The sequence below is a fragment of the Gossypium raimondii genome, chromosome 13 (genome assembly GCF_025698545.1).
Source record: "Gossypium raimondii isolate GPD5lz chromosome 13, ASM2569854v1, whole genome shotgun sequence".
In the NCBI taxonomy this organism is placed as follows: domain Eukaryota; kingdom Viridiplantae; phylum Streptophyta; class Magnoliopsida; order Malvales; family Malvaceae; genus Gossypium; species Gossypium raimondii.
This window is the reverse complement of record NC_068577.1, coordinates 34,021,648-34,038,448: the sequence shown is the minus strand read 5'-3', so window position 1 is coordinate 34,038,448 and position 16,801 is coordinate 34,021,648. Positions and strand designations below refer to the sequence as shown.

The 16,801-nt window shown below is 33.6% G+C and overlaps 1 protein-coding gene across 3 annotated transcripts; it reads left to right on the top strand.

The window, feature by feature from the left end:
- Window positions 1-1,435: 1,435 nt before the first annotated feature.
- On the top strand, window positions 1,436-3,652 carry LOC105784603 (bidirectional sugar transporter SWEET16-like). Of its 3 annotated transcripts, none has more exons than XM_052626888.1 (6): window positions 1,436-1,606; window positions 1,714-1,750; window positions 1,854-2,064; window positions 2,461-2,622; window positions 2,917-3,036; window positions 3,422-3,652. In XM_052626888.1, the coding sequence occupies exons 1-6, from the start codon at window positions 1,573-1,575 to the stop codon at window positions 3,608-3,610; spliced, it is 753 nt and encodes a 250-aa protein (XP_052482848.1). In that variant the 5' UTR covers window positions 1,436-1,572; the 3' UTR covers window positions 3,611-3,652. The 3 variants fall into 3 exon arrangements, with proteins under 3 accessions (XP_052482848.1, XP_052482847.1, XP_052482849.1); XM_052626887.1 differs by having other exon boundaries at window positions 1,836-2,064; XM_052626889.1 differs by lacking the exon at window positions 2,917-3,036 and having other exon boundaries at window positions 1,836-2,064.
- Window positions 3,653-16,801: the final 13,149 nt, after the last annotated feature.

Sequence of the window (16,801 nt, the reverse complement as noted above, 5' to 3'; positions counted from 1 at the left end):
TTAATTACAAAATATTATAGCAACATTTCCTTTTAACAATCGAAATTTATATAAGATAAAATTTTATAATAATAAATATCATATATAAACTTAATAATAATAAATACCTAATTAAAACTTAATTTAAATTACATATATTATTACATATATGAGGTAAATAGTGATACATTAGAGTTAGAAAGTGAAGCTAAGCATGATTAAAACAAATACCCATTTTTTATAACTAAAATATTCATATTTTATATTATAAAAATATTTATTTTAGTATTTATAAATTTTAATATTTATTTAGTATCAAATATTAATGTAAATTTTTTCAATAATATATTAAAAATATTATTTAAATTTTAAAATTATTATTGTTAAAATAAAACTGCAATATTAAATAATTTATTAAAGTAATGGGTAAATTTCATCCAAGGTCACTAAAGTATTAGTAAGTTTACGTTTTGGTCGCTCAACTTCAACAAGTTACAAAATGGTCACTGAACCATTTAAAAGTTTCCATTTAAGTCACTAAGCTGTTAAAATCGTTGTTGTATGGCTTTCTTTATTCGCACCGCCTGCACCAATTGAAAGCTTTTCTTCCTCTTCTCCTCTACAATTCTGTTCTTTTAATGAAACATCTTTGAATGTTATGAATATGCGAACCAAAATCCAAACAACTTTCTTGTCTAATCTCTGACATAAATTGTTAAATCGAATTGGATCTAAGGTATATTCTTCTACTCATCGACGGGTACTAATTCACCATACCATTCGTCGCTTGAAGCTCACTAACTGAACTATTATTTAAAAAAAAAAAAGCTTAACAACCCAACGACTTAAATAAAAACTTTTAAATAGTTTAGTGACTTCAATGAACACTTTCAAATAGTTTAGTAACCATTTTGTAACTTTTTGAAGTTGAGTGACCAATACGTAAACTTACTAATAGTTTAGTGACCTTGAGTGCAGTTTACCCTAAAATAATAAATTTATATTAATTTTATTAATAATTTTTCATATTATTAAATATAAATAATTAAATATGTATGTTTAATAATATTAGAATTATAATATTTTATATTAATATTTTAAAAATAAAATATTTAATAATATAATAATATTAAACTTGAATTGAGTCAAATTTTATATAAAAATATTTATCTAGAAAATAAGTTATATTCAAGAGGGTAAATCAATTCATAGGAAAACCATTTTCCATGATAAAAACATTTTGATTAGAATGGAAATGAAAATGGAGTAGATGATCACACAGCATTTGAAATAATATATTATTAAAATGAAAGATAGTAAATTTTTTAAAACATTAAACCTAAAATAATTGTCAACACACAGTCATGGTAGCGAAAAGATGGTACACATTTTTGTCTTATCAACAAATACATATAAAGACAATAATTTGGGAACAAAACGTGTTGAATAAATATGAGTTAATGTTGAATCATGTGTTGCAAAAAAGTTATTGAACTCTCACCTTGATTTACACATCACACCAACACAAATATCCCTACACTCTGAACTGATCCCTATTGTTTCATTTCTTCAACTATTGTTACCTCTGCTTCAATGGCTAACTTGAGCTTCATCCTTGGCATCATTGGTTAGCTCTCTTTCTCATGATTTAATTTTGTAAGCATATATTATCAGCAATTCAATCTTTAACCAAAATGCAAGATATTTTGAGTTCTCTTTGTTGCTCTTTTGCAGGTAATGTAATTTCAATACTGCTTTTTGCTTCTCCCATGTGAGTAAACATCATCTAAGAAAATAAATTAGTGCATAAGTATTAGATGCTGTCAAACTGGTTAGGCTTATCAGACAAATCAAAGTTTTTCCTTTGTTTCCAGAAAAACCTTTTGCGGGATGATAAAGAAGAAATCAACGGGAGATTATAAAGGAGAGCCCTACATAACAACCCTTTTGAGCACCAGCTTGTGGACTTTATATGGAATCATCAATCCAGATGGGTTACTTGTAATGACAGTGAATGGAGCTGGTGCCATCCTTCAGCTCATCTATGTCATCCTCTTCCTCGTATATGCTCCTAAAGATACGAAGGTGGTATTACTTTATAAGTTTGAACGCATCATGTTTGTGCGGGTTGAAAAGTGTTTTGTTTAGAGATTTTTTTTTTTTTTTTTTAGTTCAAGTGTTTGAAAGTTGAAATATTGTTTCAGACAAAAAAATTAATTAATTTAAATGAAATGTAAATAATTTAACATATATATTAAATATAAAATATTTGAAAGAGAATGATATATAAAATATTTTAAAATTTTAAATATAATGATAAATAATATTTAAATAATTTAATACAACATAAAACTCTAAAAACATTCAACCCAAAAGCAAGGGAGAATGAAACCTAAATTGCATGCGAGTGTGAGTGGTTTCGTGTTTCCCTTGCAACGTAATAGTTGTTAAGGTAATCGACTGCAAATTCTGTTTTTTCAGGTTAAGGCAGCAAAGTTGGTGGGTGTAGTAAATGTTGGTGTCCTTGGAACGGTTACCGCTGTAACTCTTTTTGCAGTTCATAAAAACACAAGGCTCACTTTTGTTGGAATTTTATGCACTGCTTTAACCATTGGCATGTACGCGTCGCCATTGTCAGCCATGGTAAGTTTCTCCACCTGCATTTCTAAATCTACAAGATAGATGTTTAATCCAAACAAGACTCAGCCTAAAGATCGATGCACCGTTTTTGTTCATTTACTCACATGCAAAACAAATATTGATTATAGTTGAACTCCCACCAGCAAAGGATACTTCATCTTAATTAATCACTTACAAAACAATTATCTTTTACTCTATATCTTGATTTAATTAATTTATTATATGAACCCCAAATCCGACACTCCATAATCCAACTACATTTCAAGGAGTGATGTATCAATTTTTAATGTTTAACAGAGCACAGTTGTAAAGACCAAGAGTGTGGAGTATATGCCATTTTTACTCTCATTGTTTCTGTTCCTCAATGCTGGTGTTTGGTCTGCTTATGCAGTGCTTGTGAAGGATATCTATATTGGTGTAAGTTTCACATTTTTCATTTGACTTCTATCATCTTCGATTACCTAAATCGTTTGGATTAAAAGTAGTAAAGAAAAAAGCAATGAAAGGTAAATAGTTACGTATTATCTTGTTTTGCATAATTAAAATCAGGAAATGAAATTGATAAATAAAAAATTGAGTGTCCAAGAAAAAGTAAGTGATCCTTTGCCCAAATTAAAAATTTTATCCAAACAAAGTAAAGGAAGATTTTTCTCTCACGCCAATCTAAACATAGGCTTCGCTACTTGGCTTTGTGAGTGTATCTCAATGGATAATATCATACATCCATATTTGAATATGTATTACACACCAGGTTAGAGATAATTAATTTATAAAGATGCAAGCTCACCCAAAAATATTTCAGGTGCCAAATGCAGTTGGATTATTTCTAGGATCAGCTCAGTTGATTCTCTATGTTACATACAAGAACAAGCCTGTTTCAACAAACCCAAGTGAGGCAATTGAAGAAGAAGAAGAAGAAGAAGAAGAAGGCGGCTCAGCTCACCCAGGGAGAAGAGGCATAGAGATGAATTCATCACTTGTAAACGTCTAAACAATGGCAAAAGCCTCCCGAGCCCACATTTTAATCAACAATCCTTTGACTCCATATGAGTTGCGACCCGGTTGGACTCGTGATAGAGGATCCAAACAATGATCACCCCATCATCTTAGGACGTTAATTAAGCACTGGGAGCTTCAAAGCTTTCAAACTTCTGCCCTTTTTATTTTTTTCCTTCTTTCATGTGTCTCGCTTTTCTATTGTAAGCCTATAAATGAAAAATAAAGAAATGATGCTCAGGGAGGGTAATATATATACATGGACCGGTGTTCATGCCTGTGATTTCTTTTTTTTCATTTGAAATTTCCGTAGACGAACCACCTTACTTAAGCAGATAAACACAACATGGTTGAAGACATGGTAAGGAAAATAATAAACAAGTGAAAAACAACCCAGATTTGGGATCAAATGATTAATCAGTTTTGCTGTAATTGTGTGTGCTTATCTCAGTCCATATTATCTCAACTTTCGAAAGTTTTAAAAATAAATCCATGAGAAATAAAAGAATCTGTCCAATACTAAGCTACATGTGAAATTAACATAGAAATTTATTCATCCTTTGAATAAAGTTTGTGTGAGATCCTAATTGTTAAATGATGAATAAGAAGAAACATCAAGAAAAGCAAAAAAGAACCCTGATTTATTATATGCTCTAGATATAGATAATGTATGCAGAAAAAAACTGACTCATCAATGCAAAATGTGATATGAGTTTCTTTTTCTTTTCAAATGTCAATGCACCCTATATTTCAGCTGCAACATTTTCTGCACTTATAGAATACACACCAATCTTGAAAACAAGAGTTTATTTATTTATTTATTATTTTCCTTTTTTACTAAGGAAGGTTTATAAAGGGACGAGATGTTCAACTCAGTTTGTTAATATTTTTAAAGTTGATTATATGAGTGGACTAGATTAAAATCTAGCTTGTATAAACTTTGTTAGTGTCTTCTTTTAAGTTGGTAAACATGTGGACTGAGAGGGATCTAGTAGACGGCTAGATCTAGAAAATCGAAGTGGGTGAGTTAAGGGGCATTTGAGTTGGCAATCCGATCATTCTTTTATGGTTCAGTCAGTGAAAGATATTTAAGAGGATGAAGATGATAAAGTGAGTGCCACAAGATAATGCTTTTCAGGGGTCCTTTCATGCTTACCTCATTCTGTCACATGATCACCCAATGTACCTTGGGATTGGTTCCTTCGTCTGCTTGCTCCACACAGTGGCTTGACTGTACCAGTTCTTTGTAGTGTTGGGGTCCTTTGTATTCCAATCGTCAGGCTTTTATTTGTTTGCTAGCTATAAGTTGTTCCATCAAATATTCCATGATGGTTCTTTAGGGTTATTCAAGTCCTTTTTCCATTGGCCTTACAAGCATGATATAATAATAGTCCCCATTCAAATTTGAAACGGGCTATAAACTGAATTGATGAAGACTTTGATGGCAATCAACTTCAAAGGGAATTTCTTAAAGTTATACATATGTTTAACATTAGAGAGCAAAATTTTGTATTTAGTATGGCGTGCACACACATTATTGAGCTCAGTATGGCCAAACATTTGCTAAAGGAAAATATAGGGCTAGACATTAGTCTAATAATTGATTTCCCTAAAGAAAATATAAGGCCAAATTTTCCAACATGGAAAGGTATTTTTTGTATTTTATTTTGAAAGTCAATTTCTTTTTAACGCTTCCTTTTGAGCTGGAAAGCTTTTTGGAAAAAAAGAAGAAGAAAGAGTTGAAAACGAAATTGTTGTAGTGAGGGAAAGGGGCATAATGCATGTTTAATGAGTAAATTGAGGTCTGGAAAAGGTATTTGTGATTTCAAATATGTGTTTAATTTTCCTCAGACCTAATTACAAAATCTAAACCAAGCACAATATGTTAATTCAAGGCTTTATGACCAAAAGTTTTCGAGAAGAGTTAAATCTTTAAGAATGTAGAATTTGAGCTCCTTTGAACAAAAAGGACGAATTAGAAGACCGCAAGCTTATTTTTGGACTCAAGAGTGCAACCACTGATGTTGGACCCAATAAGAGACGTTAATGAGTCTAGGCATTAATTTATTACCTATAAGTATGTGTAAAATCTATATGTTAATAAAAAAGATTGTTTTTAAAAAATTATATAGTGACTATAACTTACCAATTTGATTATAATATAAAATTGTATTTAACGAAAATTTTATTATATTTCCAATAACATAACTACAATTGACTTTATTATTCTTTCTTGCCTTATCAGGCATAAATTTATTAAGTAAAATATTTTATACCAAATCAAATGGTCTTCTGTACAAAATTTTTTAATAAAATTTATAATATCTGTATTTTTAATTTTTAATCTAAATAATTATCTTCCATAATATTTATGTAATTAATATATTTAATATATTTAAAATATATTATATTTTGTTACAAAAAAATATTATTAAGTGATGTCCATCAATATTGTGGAGTGTGTTTCGCATTTTGAATAAAACAAAGTCGATGTCGAGACGTCGGTTGTGATGATGAAGAGTCGACGTCCCGACGAGAAGACACACCACGTCTTGACGAGAAGAACCTATCGCCCCGACGACGCAATGCCTGTCATCTCGATGAACCGAATGCGACGTAACGACGTGGCGACTTGTTCTCCACTTAACCCGGTTTCTTCTCCTAGTTAAACTCTATTATATTTTTCCAATCTAACTTTGGTTATTCTAAGGATGTTTTAGTCATATTTGTACCCGAAATTCAACTTATAAATATGCCTCTTAGCAACCCTAGATAGTTTAGAATAACAACAATAAAATTAAGAAAGTTTGTGAGAATTTCAGGAAAACTTCGTATTACGGGTTTAGGTTTATTTGTTTCTCCATCTTGTACTCCTCTTTTCAGTTTTTTCCGTTTTAGTAAAGTTTTTTTTTTTGCATGTGGTTTTTTATCTTCTTTGGAGAGGTTTTTCCACGTAAATATTTGTGTCCAATTTTCTCAGTTTTCGTTGCATAATTCGGGTTCATCCCAACAAATTAGTACCAAAACTTGGTTCAATTTCTGTAAACAACCAGTTCAAATATGGCAATGAGGTACGATATCGAGAAGTTTGATGGGCTTACAAATTTTAGCTTGTGGCAAGTTCGAATGACGAAAATTTTGGTTCAGAACGATCTGAAAAAGGTCGTTACAAGGCAATGACGCCTCATGGATGTGAATCAGACAGGGTGAAGGAGCTTGAAGAGAAGGCACTGCCAACAATTCAGTTGTGTCTCACTAACAATGTTTTACAAGAGGTACTTATGGAGAAAACAACAGCAACCTTATGAAGGAAATTGCAAGCCCTATATATGAAAAATTCCCTCGCAAATCGTTTGGTATTGAAACAACGATTATATACGTTTCGTATGGCAGAAGGTGAGCCTATTAGGGCTCACATCAGTGAATTTGTAACTCTCTTAAATGACCTGAAGAATATTGAGGCCAACATAGATGATAGAGATCAAACTATGTTATTACTTTGTTCTTTGCCCGCTTCATACAAAACTTTCAGGGAAACCCTAATTTACGATAGAGAGAGACTCTTGTTTCAGGACGTAAAGGGAAATCTTTTAAGTAAGGATAAACTTGAAAATGGGTTAGGCTCAAAGAATAAGTGAAATGAGCAAGCCTCTATTTTGGTTGCTAGAGGAAGGTAACAATCTAAGAATTCAGGTTAGAAAAAATCTAGGGTGAGATCGAAATCTAGAAACTGTGACAAGCAGTGTAGCTATTGCAAAAAGATGGGTCACATTAAGTCAAAATGTTACAAATTGCAGAATAAAAACAAAGGTACACTGAAAACAACGAGAGAGGAAAGTAGAACACTGATGTAGTCTATGCAACTGTAGCCGAGGGCAGAGGTGATGATTTATTACTGGTGTTAACGATTGAAAGGTCTAAGTTCACATCCAAGTGGATCTTGGATTCAGGGTGTTCCTACCATATGTGTCCCAATAGGGATTGGTTCTCCAAATACAGTTTGATTGAATGTGGAGTCGTACTTATGAGAAATAACTTACCCTACAAAATAATCGATATTGGTTCGATTCAAATTAGGTACATGATGGGATAATTAAAACATTGTCAGATGTCAGACATGTACCTGATTTAACAATGAATCTTATCTCTTTGGGTATTCTAGACTCAAATGGGTGCAAGATCGTTATTGAGTCAAACGACCTAAAAGTATCTCGTGGAGCTCTTGTTTTGATGAGAGGGTGGAAATTTGGCAACCTATACATTCTACAAGGTGCAACAATGTCTGGTTCAGTAACAATTATGAAAATAGAGGCGAAATCGTCGTCACGTCACAATGAGGACCTTCCCCCAGTCGCGATGACATGTAAAAATTCCCTATTTACAGATTCTGAATCAACCCAGTTGTGGCACATACGACTTGGTCATATGAGTACCATTTTGAGCAAAAGAGGTCTTCTCATATGCTCTAGAGTTGGAAAGTTATATTTCTGTGAGCATTGCATTTATGGGAAGCAGACTCGAGTTAGCTTCGATTCAGCAATGCACAGGACTAAAGGGCCACTCAGGTCCAACTCTAGTCGTCTCTAAAGGAGGCAACATATATATTCTAACTTTCATGGATGACCACTCAAAAAAGGGTCAGGTATATTTCTTGAAGCAAAATAATAAAGTATTTAGGATCTTTAAGCAACGGAAGACCCTACTAGACAAACAGACTAAAAATTCCATAAAGCGATTCAGAATGAACAATGGGCTCGAAATCTATTCAACCGAATTTAATGATTTTTTCAAATTGAAGGAATTGAAAGGCACCACACAATTGTTGGTATCCCATAGTAGAATGGTGTCGCCGAACGAATGAATAGAACGTTACTTGAGAAAGCCCGATGTATGCTTTCCAATGCATGTTTAGAAAAAGAGCTTTAGGAAAAAGTAGTTATCTCACAAGCTATTTGGTGAATTGATCTCCATATTGAGCATTAAATGGAAAGGTTCCCAAAGAAATTTGGTCAGGTAATTGATCTGCCGTAATTTGATATGTCAAATTAGGCTTCCTATTATCGTTAATGAGCTTATTCTAGATTAATTTTAATGTATTTTTAATAGTTTTCGTTTAATTTTTTTCCTTTAGCCTTAATAAGATCTTCAAAGTAGGAAATCGCAACACCTCCGACAAGCCCGTATTGAAGAAGAAAAGGGGCTATTTACAGTGATGTTGCAATACCCAACCTTGGGTTTCGTGACATCCTACCCTAGGTATCGTTATATCACTATCTGAAGGGGACAAAAAATGATATCAGAGGCAGTCTTTGTACACCCGAAGCACCAATCAAATAAAAGGTAGAGAGAGGCATTTTGACAACATTTTGGAGTTAGATTAGGTTCTATAAAAAGCCAAAACTTGGCTGAAGAAAAGGAGGCTATAGTTTAGGTTTTTCTTCATCTTTTAGTTTAGGTTTAGGGTAGTTTTCTTCTTCATAATTTAGGTTTTAATTTTTTGCTCATTTTTTTATTTTCTTTACATTTTCTTAGTTAGTTAAGTTAGTTTTTACTATATCTTTGGTTTCATTTACATGTTTAGTAATTTAAAATTTTTTGTAATCACTATTTAATCTTTAGTTTAATGTTATTTTAGTTTTCTTTCTTTTCATATGTTAAAGCTCTCATATTTAATGTTCTTATTTCTTTATATTTGTGTTTGCTGTTTTTCGTTTAAGTTTATTAAGTTAAAAATCAAAACTTTCATCTTTTTGTTCAAGTTTATGTTAATGGCTTCCGTAGTTATTTATTTCATGTTGTTAGCTTTAATATGGTAATGGGTAACTAAACCTTAGGTGGTTGGTTGATGGAAAAGTTGTTTGGTTAGTTTTTGGGTTTGGGGACTAAATCGCAAAATTGGACTAATTTGAATGAACTTAAAACCTTAGGATTGACGACCCTAAGGGAAGACTTAGGCAAGTAAGACCGAGAGGAGATCTTGAGCACCAATTCATTAGTCTCAGGTTAGCTGGTGAGATTGAGAGATAAGCCAGACTAAGTTGTCTAAGTTGGTAAAGTTTGAACCAAGAGGTAAAATGGAGCCAATTTGGGAACGTGAGCGATTTAGATCCCTAATTCGAGAGTTAATCAACAACATGGACCTCAACCAACTGTTGTTTGTTATCATATTTAGTAGTTTTATATTTTTATTATTTAGAATTTAATCCTTTTATGTTGTGGGTACTAAGTAGTGTTAATTAACTTCATTTATGCTTTGCCATAATATAGAAATTAGCGAGTAGCTAGCTAGACTCCTTTCTCGAATGCACTTTGTATAGAAATCGCTAAATCATTGACTCTCTTGGGTTTGACCCCTTGGAATACTCCAGTGTTCCATTAGAAACTATAAATATTACAACTGTAACACCCCTAACCCGTATCCGTCGCCGAATTAGGGTTACGAGGCATTACTGAACAAAACACAACCATCTCAAAATCAATACATATACATTGTATATATTATTTAAATATAATAAACTTAGTCTAATATTAATTATGCAAAATGTTAAACTTCTCTTCTAACCATTTTTAATAAACAAAGTCTGAAATGTTTCACCAGCGTCAAGCCTGTTAGACGTAAAGCCTGAAATGTTTCACCGGCATCAAGCCTGCTAGACATAAAGTCTGAAATGTTTCACCAAGCATCAAGCTCTTGACGTAAAAGTCCGAAATGTTTCACGGCAATAAACACGATAGGCATTGAGCCTAAAATCTCAATTCACGAAGTTGTATCTCATATTTTATATATTATCCACATAAAATTCAACTCAATAATTTATAAACTATATCTTTAAACCACATAGGTATATAAAGCTCGGATATCGATCTAGCTCAATAACTTAATTATACATCGAACATATATATATAACTTAATACATTAAAGCCTAGTACTAATATCATGCATTCAACACCTTATGATAATCCAAGCTAATAATTTCATATTTTCAATTCCATTCAAGAACTTTTACATGAATATACATACATAATCGAACCTCCCTTGTACATATATAAATTTCATACTTAAACTCATTACAAAACATATACATGCATATTTGCATAATTGAACCTCATATAAACTTGTATAAATAGCATACCTAAATTCAATACAAGAACATATACATGTATATTTGCATATTATAGATCCAATACAAAGTTTTATACCAATATAAACCTATGTTTATTTCCGAATCTTAAGTACACACACATATATATACCTTTTATTAAACCAATACTTTATAGTTGTATATACATGTATAAATTGAAACTTGTACATATAAAAATATAAAAATTTATACTCCAACTAAATTGATAACTTTTATAATTGTATATCCGTATAAACCTTCATACTTTAACTAAATTCAAATGACTATATAAGTATATACCTATGATTCGAACATGTAATAATAATACATATAATTCACTCATACTTTTAATTATTTCAACCAACATATTTTAAATTATAATTCATCAAAATACAACACATATACATACCTATATACTGATTTGATGAAATTAAATAGCCAATAGACTTATCTCGGACGGTGAAAAGTCGAAACCAGATGATTAATCGACAACTTTAGTTTTTCCCCGATCCAACTCTGATTTCTTTGGTTCTTGATCTAAATATATTCAAAATAAGCTAGTTAAAATATAATTACATTCAATTTAGTCCAAAAACACATAAATGGACAATTTACCATTTTGCCCCTAACATTTGCACTTTTTGCAATTTAGTCTCTATTGCATAAAACACAAAATACACAAAATTTACCCACACACCACAAGAGCCGAATATTCATAGTGCTCATAAAAGTCCCCACATTTCATTTGTTTTACATTTTATTCCCTCAATATTTTAATTTTACAATTTGGCCCTAATTACTCAATTTCACCAAAAATTCAAAGACAAAACATGTTAATCTTTCACCTATCTTTCATATTTAATCATCAACAAACAAAAAGCTCAAACATTCATCAATAGCATATCTCAAAATCACAATCAAATTCTAAAATTAAAGCATGGGCTAGCTAAAACACGAAGCAACGATCACAAAAACGTAAAAATTATCAAAAACCGAACAAAAGGCTAACCTTAATCTAACTCAACAATGGCCGAACCCCAGACAAGCTTTTATCTTTTATTCTTTCTCTAGTTTCGACAATGGAAGAAGATGATATGATAATGGCTTTGTTTTTCTTTTATTTGATTATAACATATATTATAAAATTATTATTTTAACTTTTATTTTTAATGTATAAAAAACATATAATAAAACAATAAGCCATCCACTACCTTATAATATTGGCTAAGTTGCAACATAAGGCCTCCAAATTATAAAGACAACAAAAATTAGGCACTTTCTTATTTTAACCATCAAATTTTTATTTTACGCGATTAAGCCCTTTACTCAAATTAAGCACACAAATAATAAAATTAATTGACGGAACTTTCACACAAGAGAATTCACACATAATAAACACACAAAATAATATTAAAATATTTTTCTGACTCGGATTTATGGTCTCGAAACCACTTTGTCAGATTCGAGTAAAAATCAAGTTGTTACAACTCTCCCCTTTTAGGGATTTTCGTCCCCGAAAATCTTACCGGTGAATAGGTTTGGATAACGTTCTTTCATTGTGTTCTCTGGTTTCCAAGTTGCTTCTTCAACTCCGTGTTTATTCCGTAATACTTTAACTAACGAAATTTTCTTATTTCGCAATTCTTTAATCTCACGAGCCAGAATACGAATCGGTTATTCTTCATATGTCATATCTGACTTAATCTCAACCTCTGTCAGACTAATCACATGTGCAGTATCGGATCGGTATCTACGGAGCATCGAAACATGGAATAAATTGTGAATCTTTTCTAGTTCAGGTGGCAACAATAATCTATAAGCAACCGGTCCGACCCGCTCCATAATCTCATACGGTCCAATGAATCTCGGACTCAATTTTCCTTTACAACCAAATCTGAGTATTTTTTTCCACGGTGATACTTTCAGAAAGACTTTATCTCCAATCTGAAACTCTATATCTTTTCTCTTCAAGTCTGTATATGATTTCTGATGATCCGATGCTGTTTTCAAGCTATCCCGAATCACCTTCACTTTCTACTCAGTTTCTTTAATCAAATCGACCCCGTGTATCTTATTTTCACTAAGCTCAGTCTAATACAATGGTGTACGACATTTACGACTGTACAAAGCCTCGTAAGGTGCCATTTTGATACTAGATTGAAAACTATTATTATACGCAAATTCAATCAAAGGCAAGTGTCGTTCCCATGTACCTTCAAACTCAAGAATGCAACATCTCAACATATCCTCAAGTATCTGAATGATTCGTTCGGACTGACCATCTGTCTGGGATGAAAAGCAGTGCTAAAATGTAGTTTAGTACCTAGTGCATCTTGCAGTTTCTTCCAAAACCACGATGTAAACCTTGGATCTCTATCCGAAACAATAGAAATAGGTACCCAGTGCAATCTCACAATCTGAGAAATATATAATTTAGCAAGTTTATCAAGTGAATAACCAGTACGAACCAGAACAAAGTGAGTCGATCTTGTCAATCTATCAACAATAACCCAGATTGCATCTTTCTTACTCGGTGTCAAGGGTAAACCGGATACAAAATCCATCATGACTTGGTCCCATTTCCATTCAGGTATCATGATCGGCTGAAGCAATCCAGAAGGTACCTGATGCCCGTTTTGCAATTAAATCATCATCGGCTTTCTGAGCTTCACAAATCTGTTGAACAAATAACGATTTTGCTTTTAACTCAGCTACTATCGTACCATCATCAGACATAGTTATAGGCGCATTTAATGTGCGCAAAGCAAATAGTGATTTCCAACTTAGAGCATCATCAACAACATTAGCCTTTCCCGGATGATAATCAATCACAAGCTTGTAATCTTTTAGCAACTCTAACCACTATCGTTGTCTCAAATTCAGATCCTTTTGAGTCATCAAATATTTCAGGCTTTTGTGATAAGAATAAACATGACATTTTTCACCGAATAAATAGTGGCGCCATATTTTCAAAGCAAACACAATAGCGGCCAATTCAAGATCATGTGTCGGATAGTTCTTTTCATGTGGCTTTAACTGTCTCGAGGCATAAGCTACAACTTTGCCTTCCTGCATCAAAACACATCCCAAACCATTCAAAGATGCATCGCTAGAAATAAAAAATTCTTTACCCGTCTCTAGCTGAACTAGTATGGGAGCTTCGGTCAAAAGGAATTTCAACTGATCAAAGCTTTTCTGACACTTTTCTGACCACTCGAACTTAACATCTTTCTATAATACTTCATCATAAGGGTTGCAATCATAGAGAATCCTTTCACAAATCGTCTATAGTAACCAGCGAGCCCCAGAAAGCTTCAAACTTCAGAGACATTTCTTGGAGGTTTCCAATCATGTATAGCTAAAATCTTACTCGGATCAACCCGAATACCTGATGCTGATACAACATGGCCCAGAAAACTGACTTCACGTAACCAGAACTCACATTTACTAAACTTTGCATACAATTGTTTATCTCGCAAAGTTTGTAACACAAGTCTCAAATGTTCGACATGCTCGGTTTCATCACGAGAGTAGATCAGAATATCATCTACGAATACTACCACAAACTGATCCAGATACTATCTAAAGATCCGATTCATCAAGTCCATGAAAACAACAAGTGCATTAGTAAGTCTGAAATGCATCACCAGGAACTCGTAATGTCCGTACCTCGTTCGGAAAGCTGTCTTAGGCACATCAGAGTCTTTAACTCGGAACTGATAGTAACTTGATCTCAAATCTATATTCGAAAACATTGAAGCCCCTTTTAACTGATCGAACAAGTCGTCAATACGTGGCAACGGATATTTATTCTTTATAGTCACCTTATTGAGCTGGTGGTAATCAATGCACATTCTTATCGTTCCATCTTTCTTTTTCACAAATACAACTGGTGTACCCCAGGAAGAGAAACTCGGTCGTGCAGAACCTCTATCTGTCAACTCTTGCCACTGTGCTTTCAACTCTTTTAATTCAGTCGGTGCCATACGGTACGAAGCTACCGAAATCGGAGTCGTCCCTGGTACTAACTCAATACCAAATTATACCTCTCGAATAGGTGGCAAACTCGACAATTCTTCGGGAAACACATCCGAATACTCACACACAATTGGTATGGATTCAAGCTTCTTTTCAGTCACTTTATTATCAAGAACATACGCAAAGTAAGCTTCACAACCTTTTCTCACATACTTCTGATCCAACATCAAGGATATCATTGCCGATAAACCATTCAGATCATTAGATTCAATCCGAATAATCTCGTCATTCTGGCATCTTAAATCAATAGTCTTTCTTTTGCAGTTAACCACAGCATTGTGCAAAGTCAACCAGTCCATACCCAGAATTATATCGCACTCGTCAAATGGCAACAACATCAAATCAGCAGAAAAACACAAATCTCGAATCATCAATGGTCAATTCTTACACACTTTGTCAACCAAAACACACCGGCCAAGGAGGTTTGATACTCTAATCACAAACTCAGTAGACTCAACAGGCAAAGTCTTACTGGATACTAAAGTCTCACACACATATGAATGAGTCGAACCAGGATCAATCAATGCAATAACATTAGTATCATAGAGAGTGAAAGTACCTGTAATGACATCTGGGGAAGAAGCCTCCTCACGAGCGCGGATGGCATATGCTCTGGCAGGTGCACGAGCCTCAGATCGAACTGATGTGTCTCTTGTCCCTCTTGACTGCCACTTACATTGCCTACATTTCTGAGTGGTCTACCCCGCACTGATACATTACTTGGTGTGGTACTCTGAACAGTGATTTGCTCAGCCATTATCAGACACTCTCGAATAAAATGATCCTTTGATCCACAGTCAAAACAAGATCGATCATGCAATCTTCAATCTCTAGGATGCCATTTACCACAATACTTGCACTCTGATCTATTTTGTCGAATATTACCAATACTAGCAACTGAAGTAGCTCGTGAACTCACAGGAGGTTGATTTGGATCCCGTCTAGAAAACCCTGCAGTAGCTTTAGATCGGCTGTGATCTTCTCTGAATTTCTTTAAAGTCGACTGAAATGATTTACTGAATGTTCTTTTACGAGAATCTCTAGCTTCAAAGTCAGCCTTCCTCTTCTCTTTCCCAAGTTCTTCAACTGTGCAAGCTCGTTCAACAAGTACCACAAACTCTTTTATCTCAAGTATACCAACTAACAATTTAATGTCTTCATTCAGCCCATTTTCAAATCTCTTACACATAACAGCTTCAGTCAACACACACTCTTGGGCATATCTGCTAAGTCACACAAATTCCTGCTCATATTCAGTAACAGTCATATGACCCTCTTTAAGTTCAAGAAATTCTTTACGTTTCTGATCAATGAATCTCTGACTGATATATTTCTTGCAAAACTCCGTCTAAAAGAATTCCCAAGTAACACGATCTCTCGGTACTATAGACACTAAAGTATTCCACCAATGATAAGCAGAGTCATATAACAAGGATATAACACATTTCAAACATTCTTCGGGTGTACATGTGAGTTCTTCAAATACACGGATAGTGTTATCAAGCCAAAATTCAGCCCGCTCTGCACATCATTAACTGTAGCCCTAAACTCTCCAGCCCCGTATTTTCTAATTTTATCAACAAAGGGTCTACTTAACCTTATCGGATCAACTATCGGAGGTATCACTGGTATCAGGGACAGATTATTCTGAGATCGAGGTTGTTGCACAACTGGATTGGTTCAGATATATTGCGTAAACCAATTATTCATCATTTGTTAGAAGGCTTGCTTTGCCTCCCCCTCTTGGCTATTCGAGGTAGGCCAAGAATCAACTGGCACTGCCACTTGCACAGGAGCAGGCGCTATACTTTCAACATCATCAGCTACAGCTCGATTGGGATCCATTACTATACGAAAACATATTTTAGATATCAGAAGTCATCACACTATCAGAATATAAAATATGGCATGTACAGTTAGACCCACACGCGCTACGTTAGTCCTAGAACTGACTAAACCGTAGCTATGATACCAATCAAAAGAACACCCCTAACCTGTATCCATCGCCAAATTAGGGTTACGAGGCA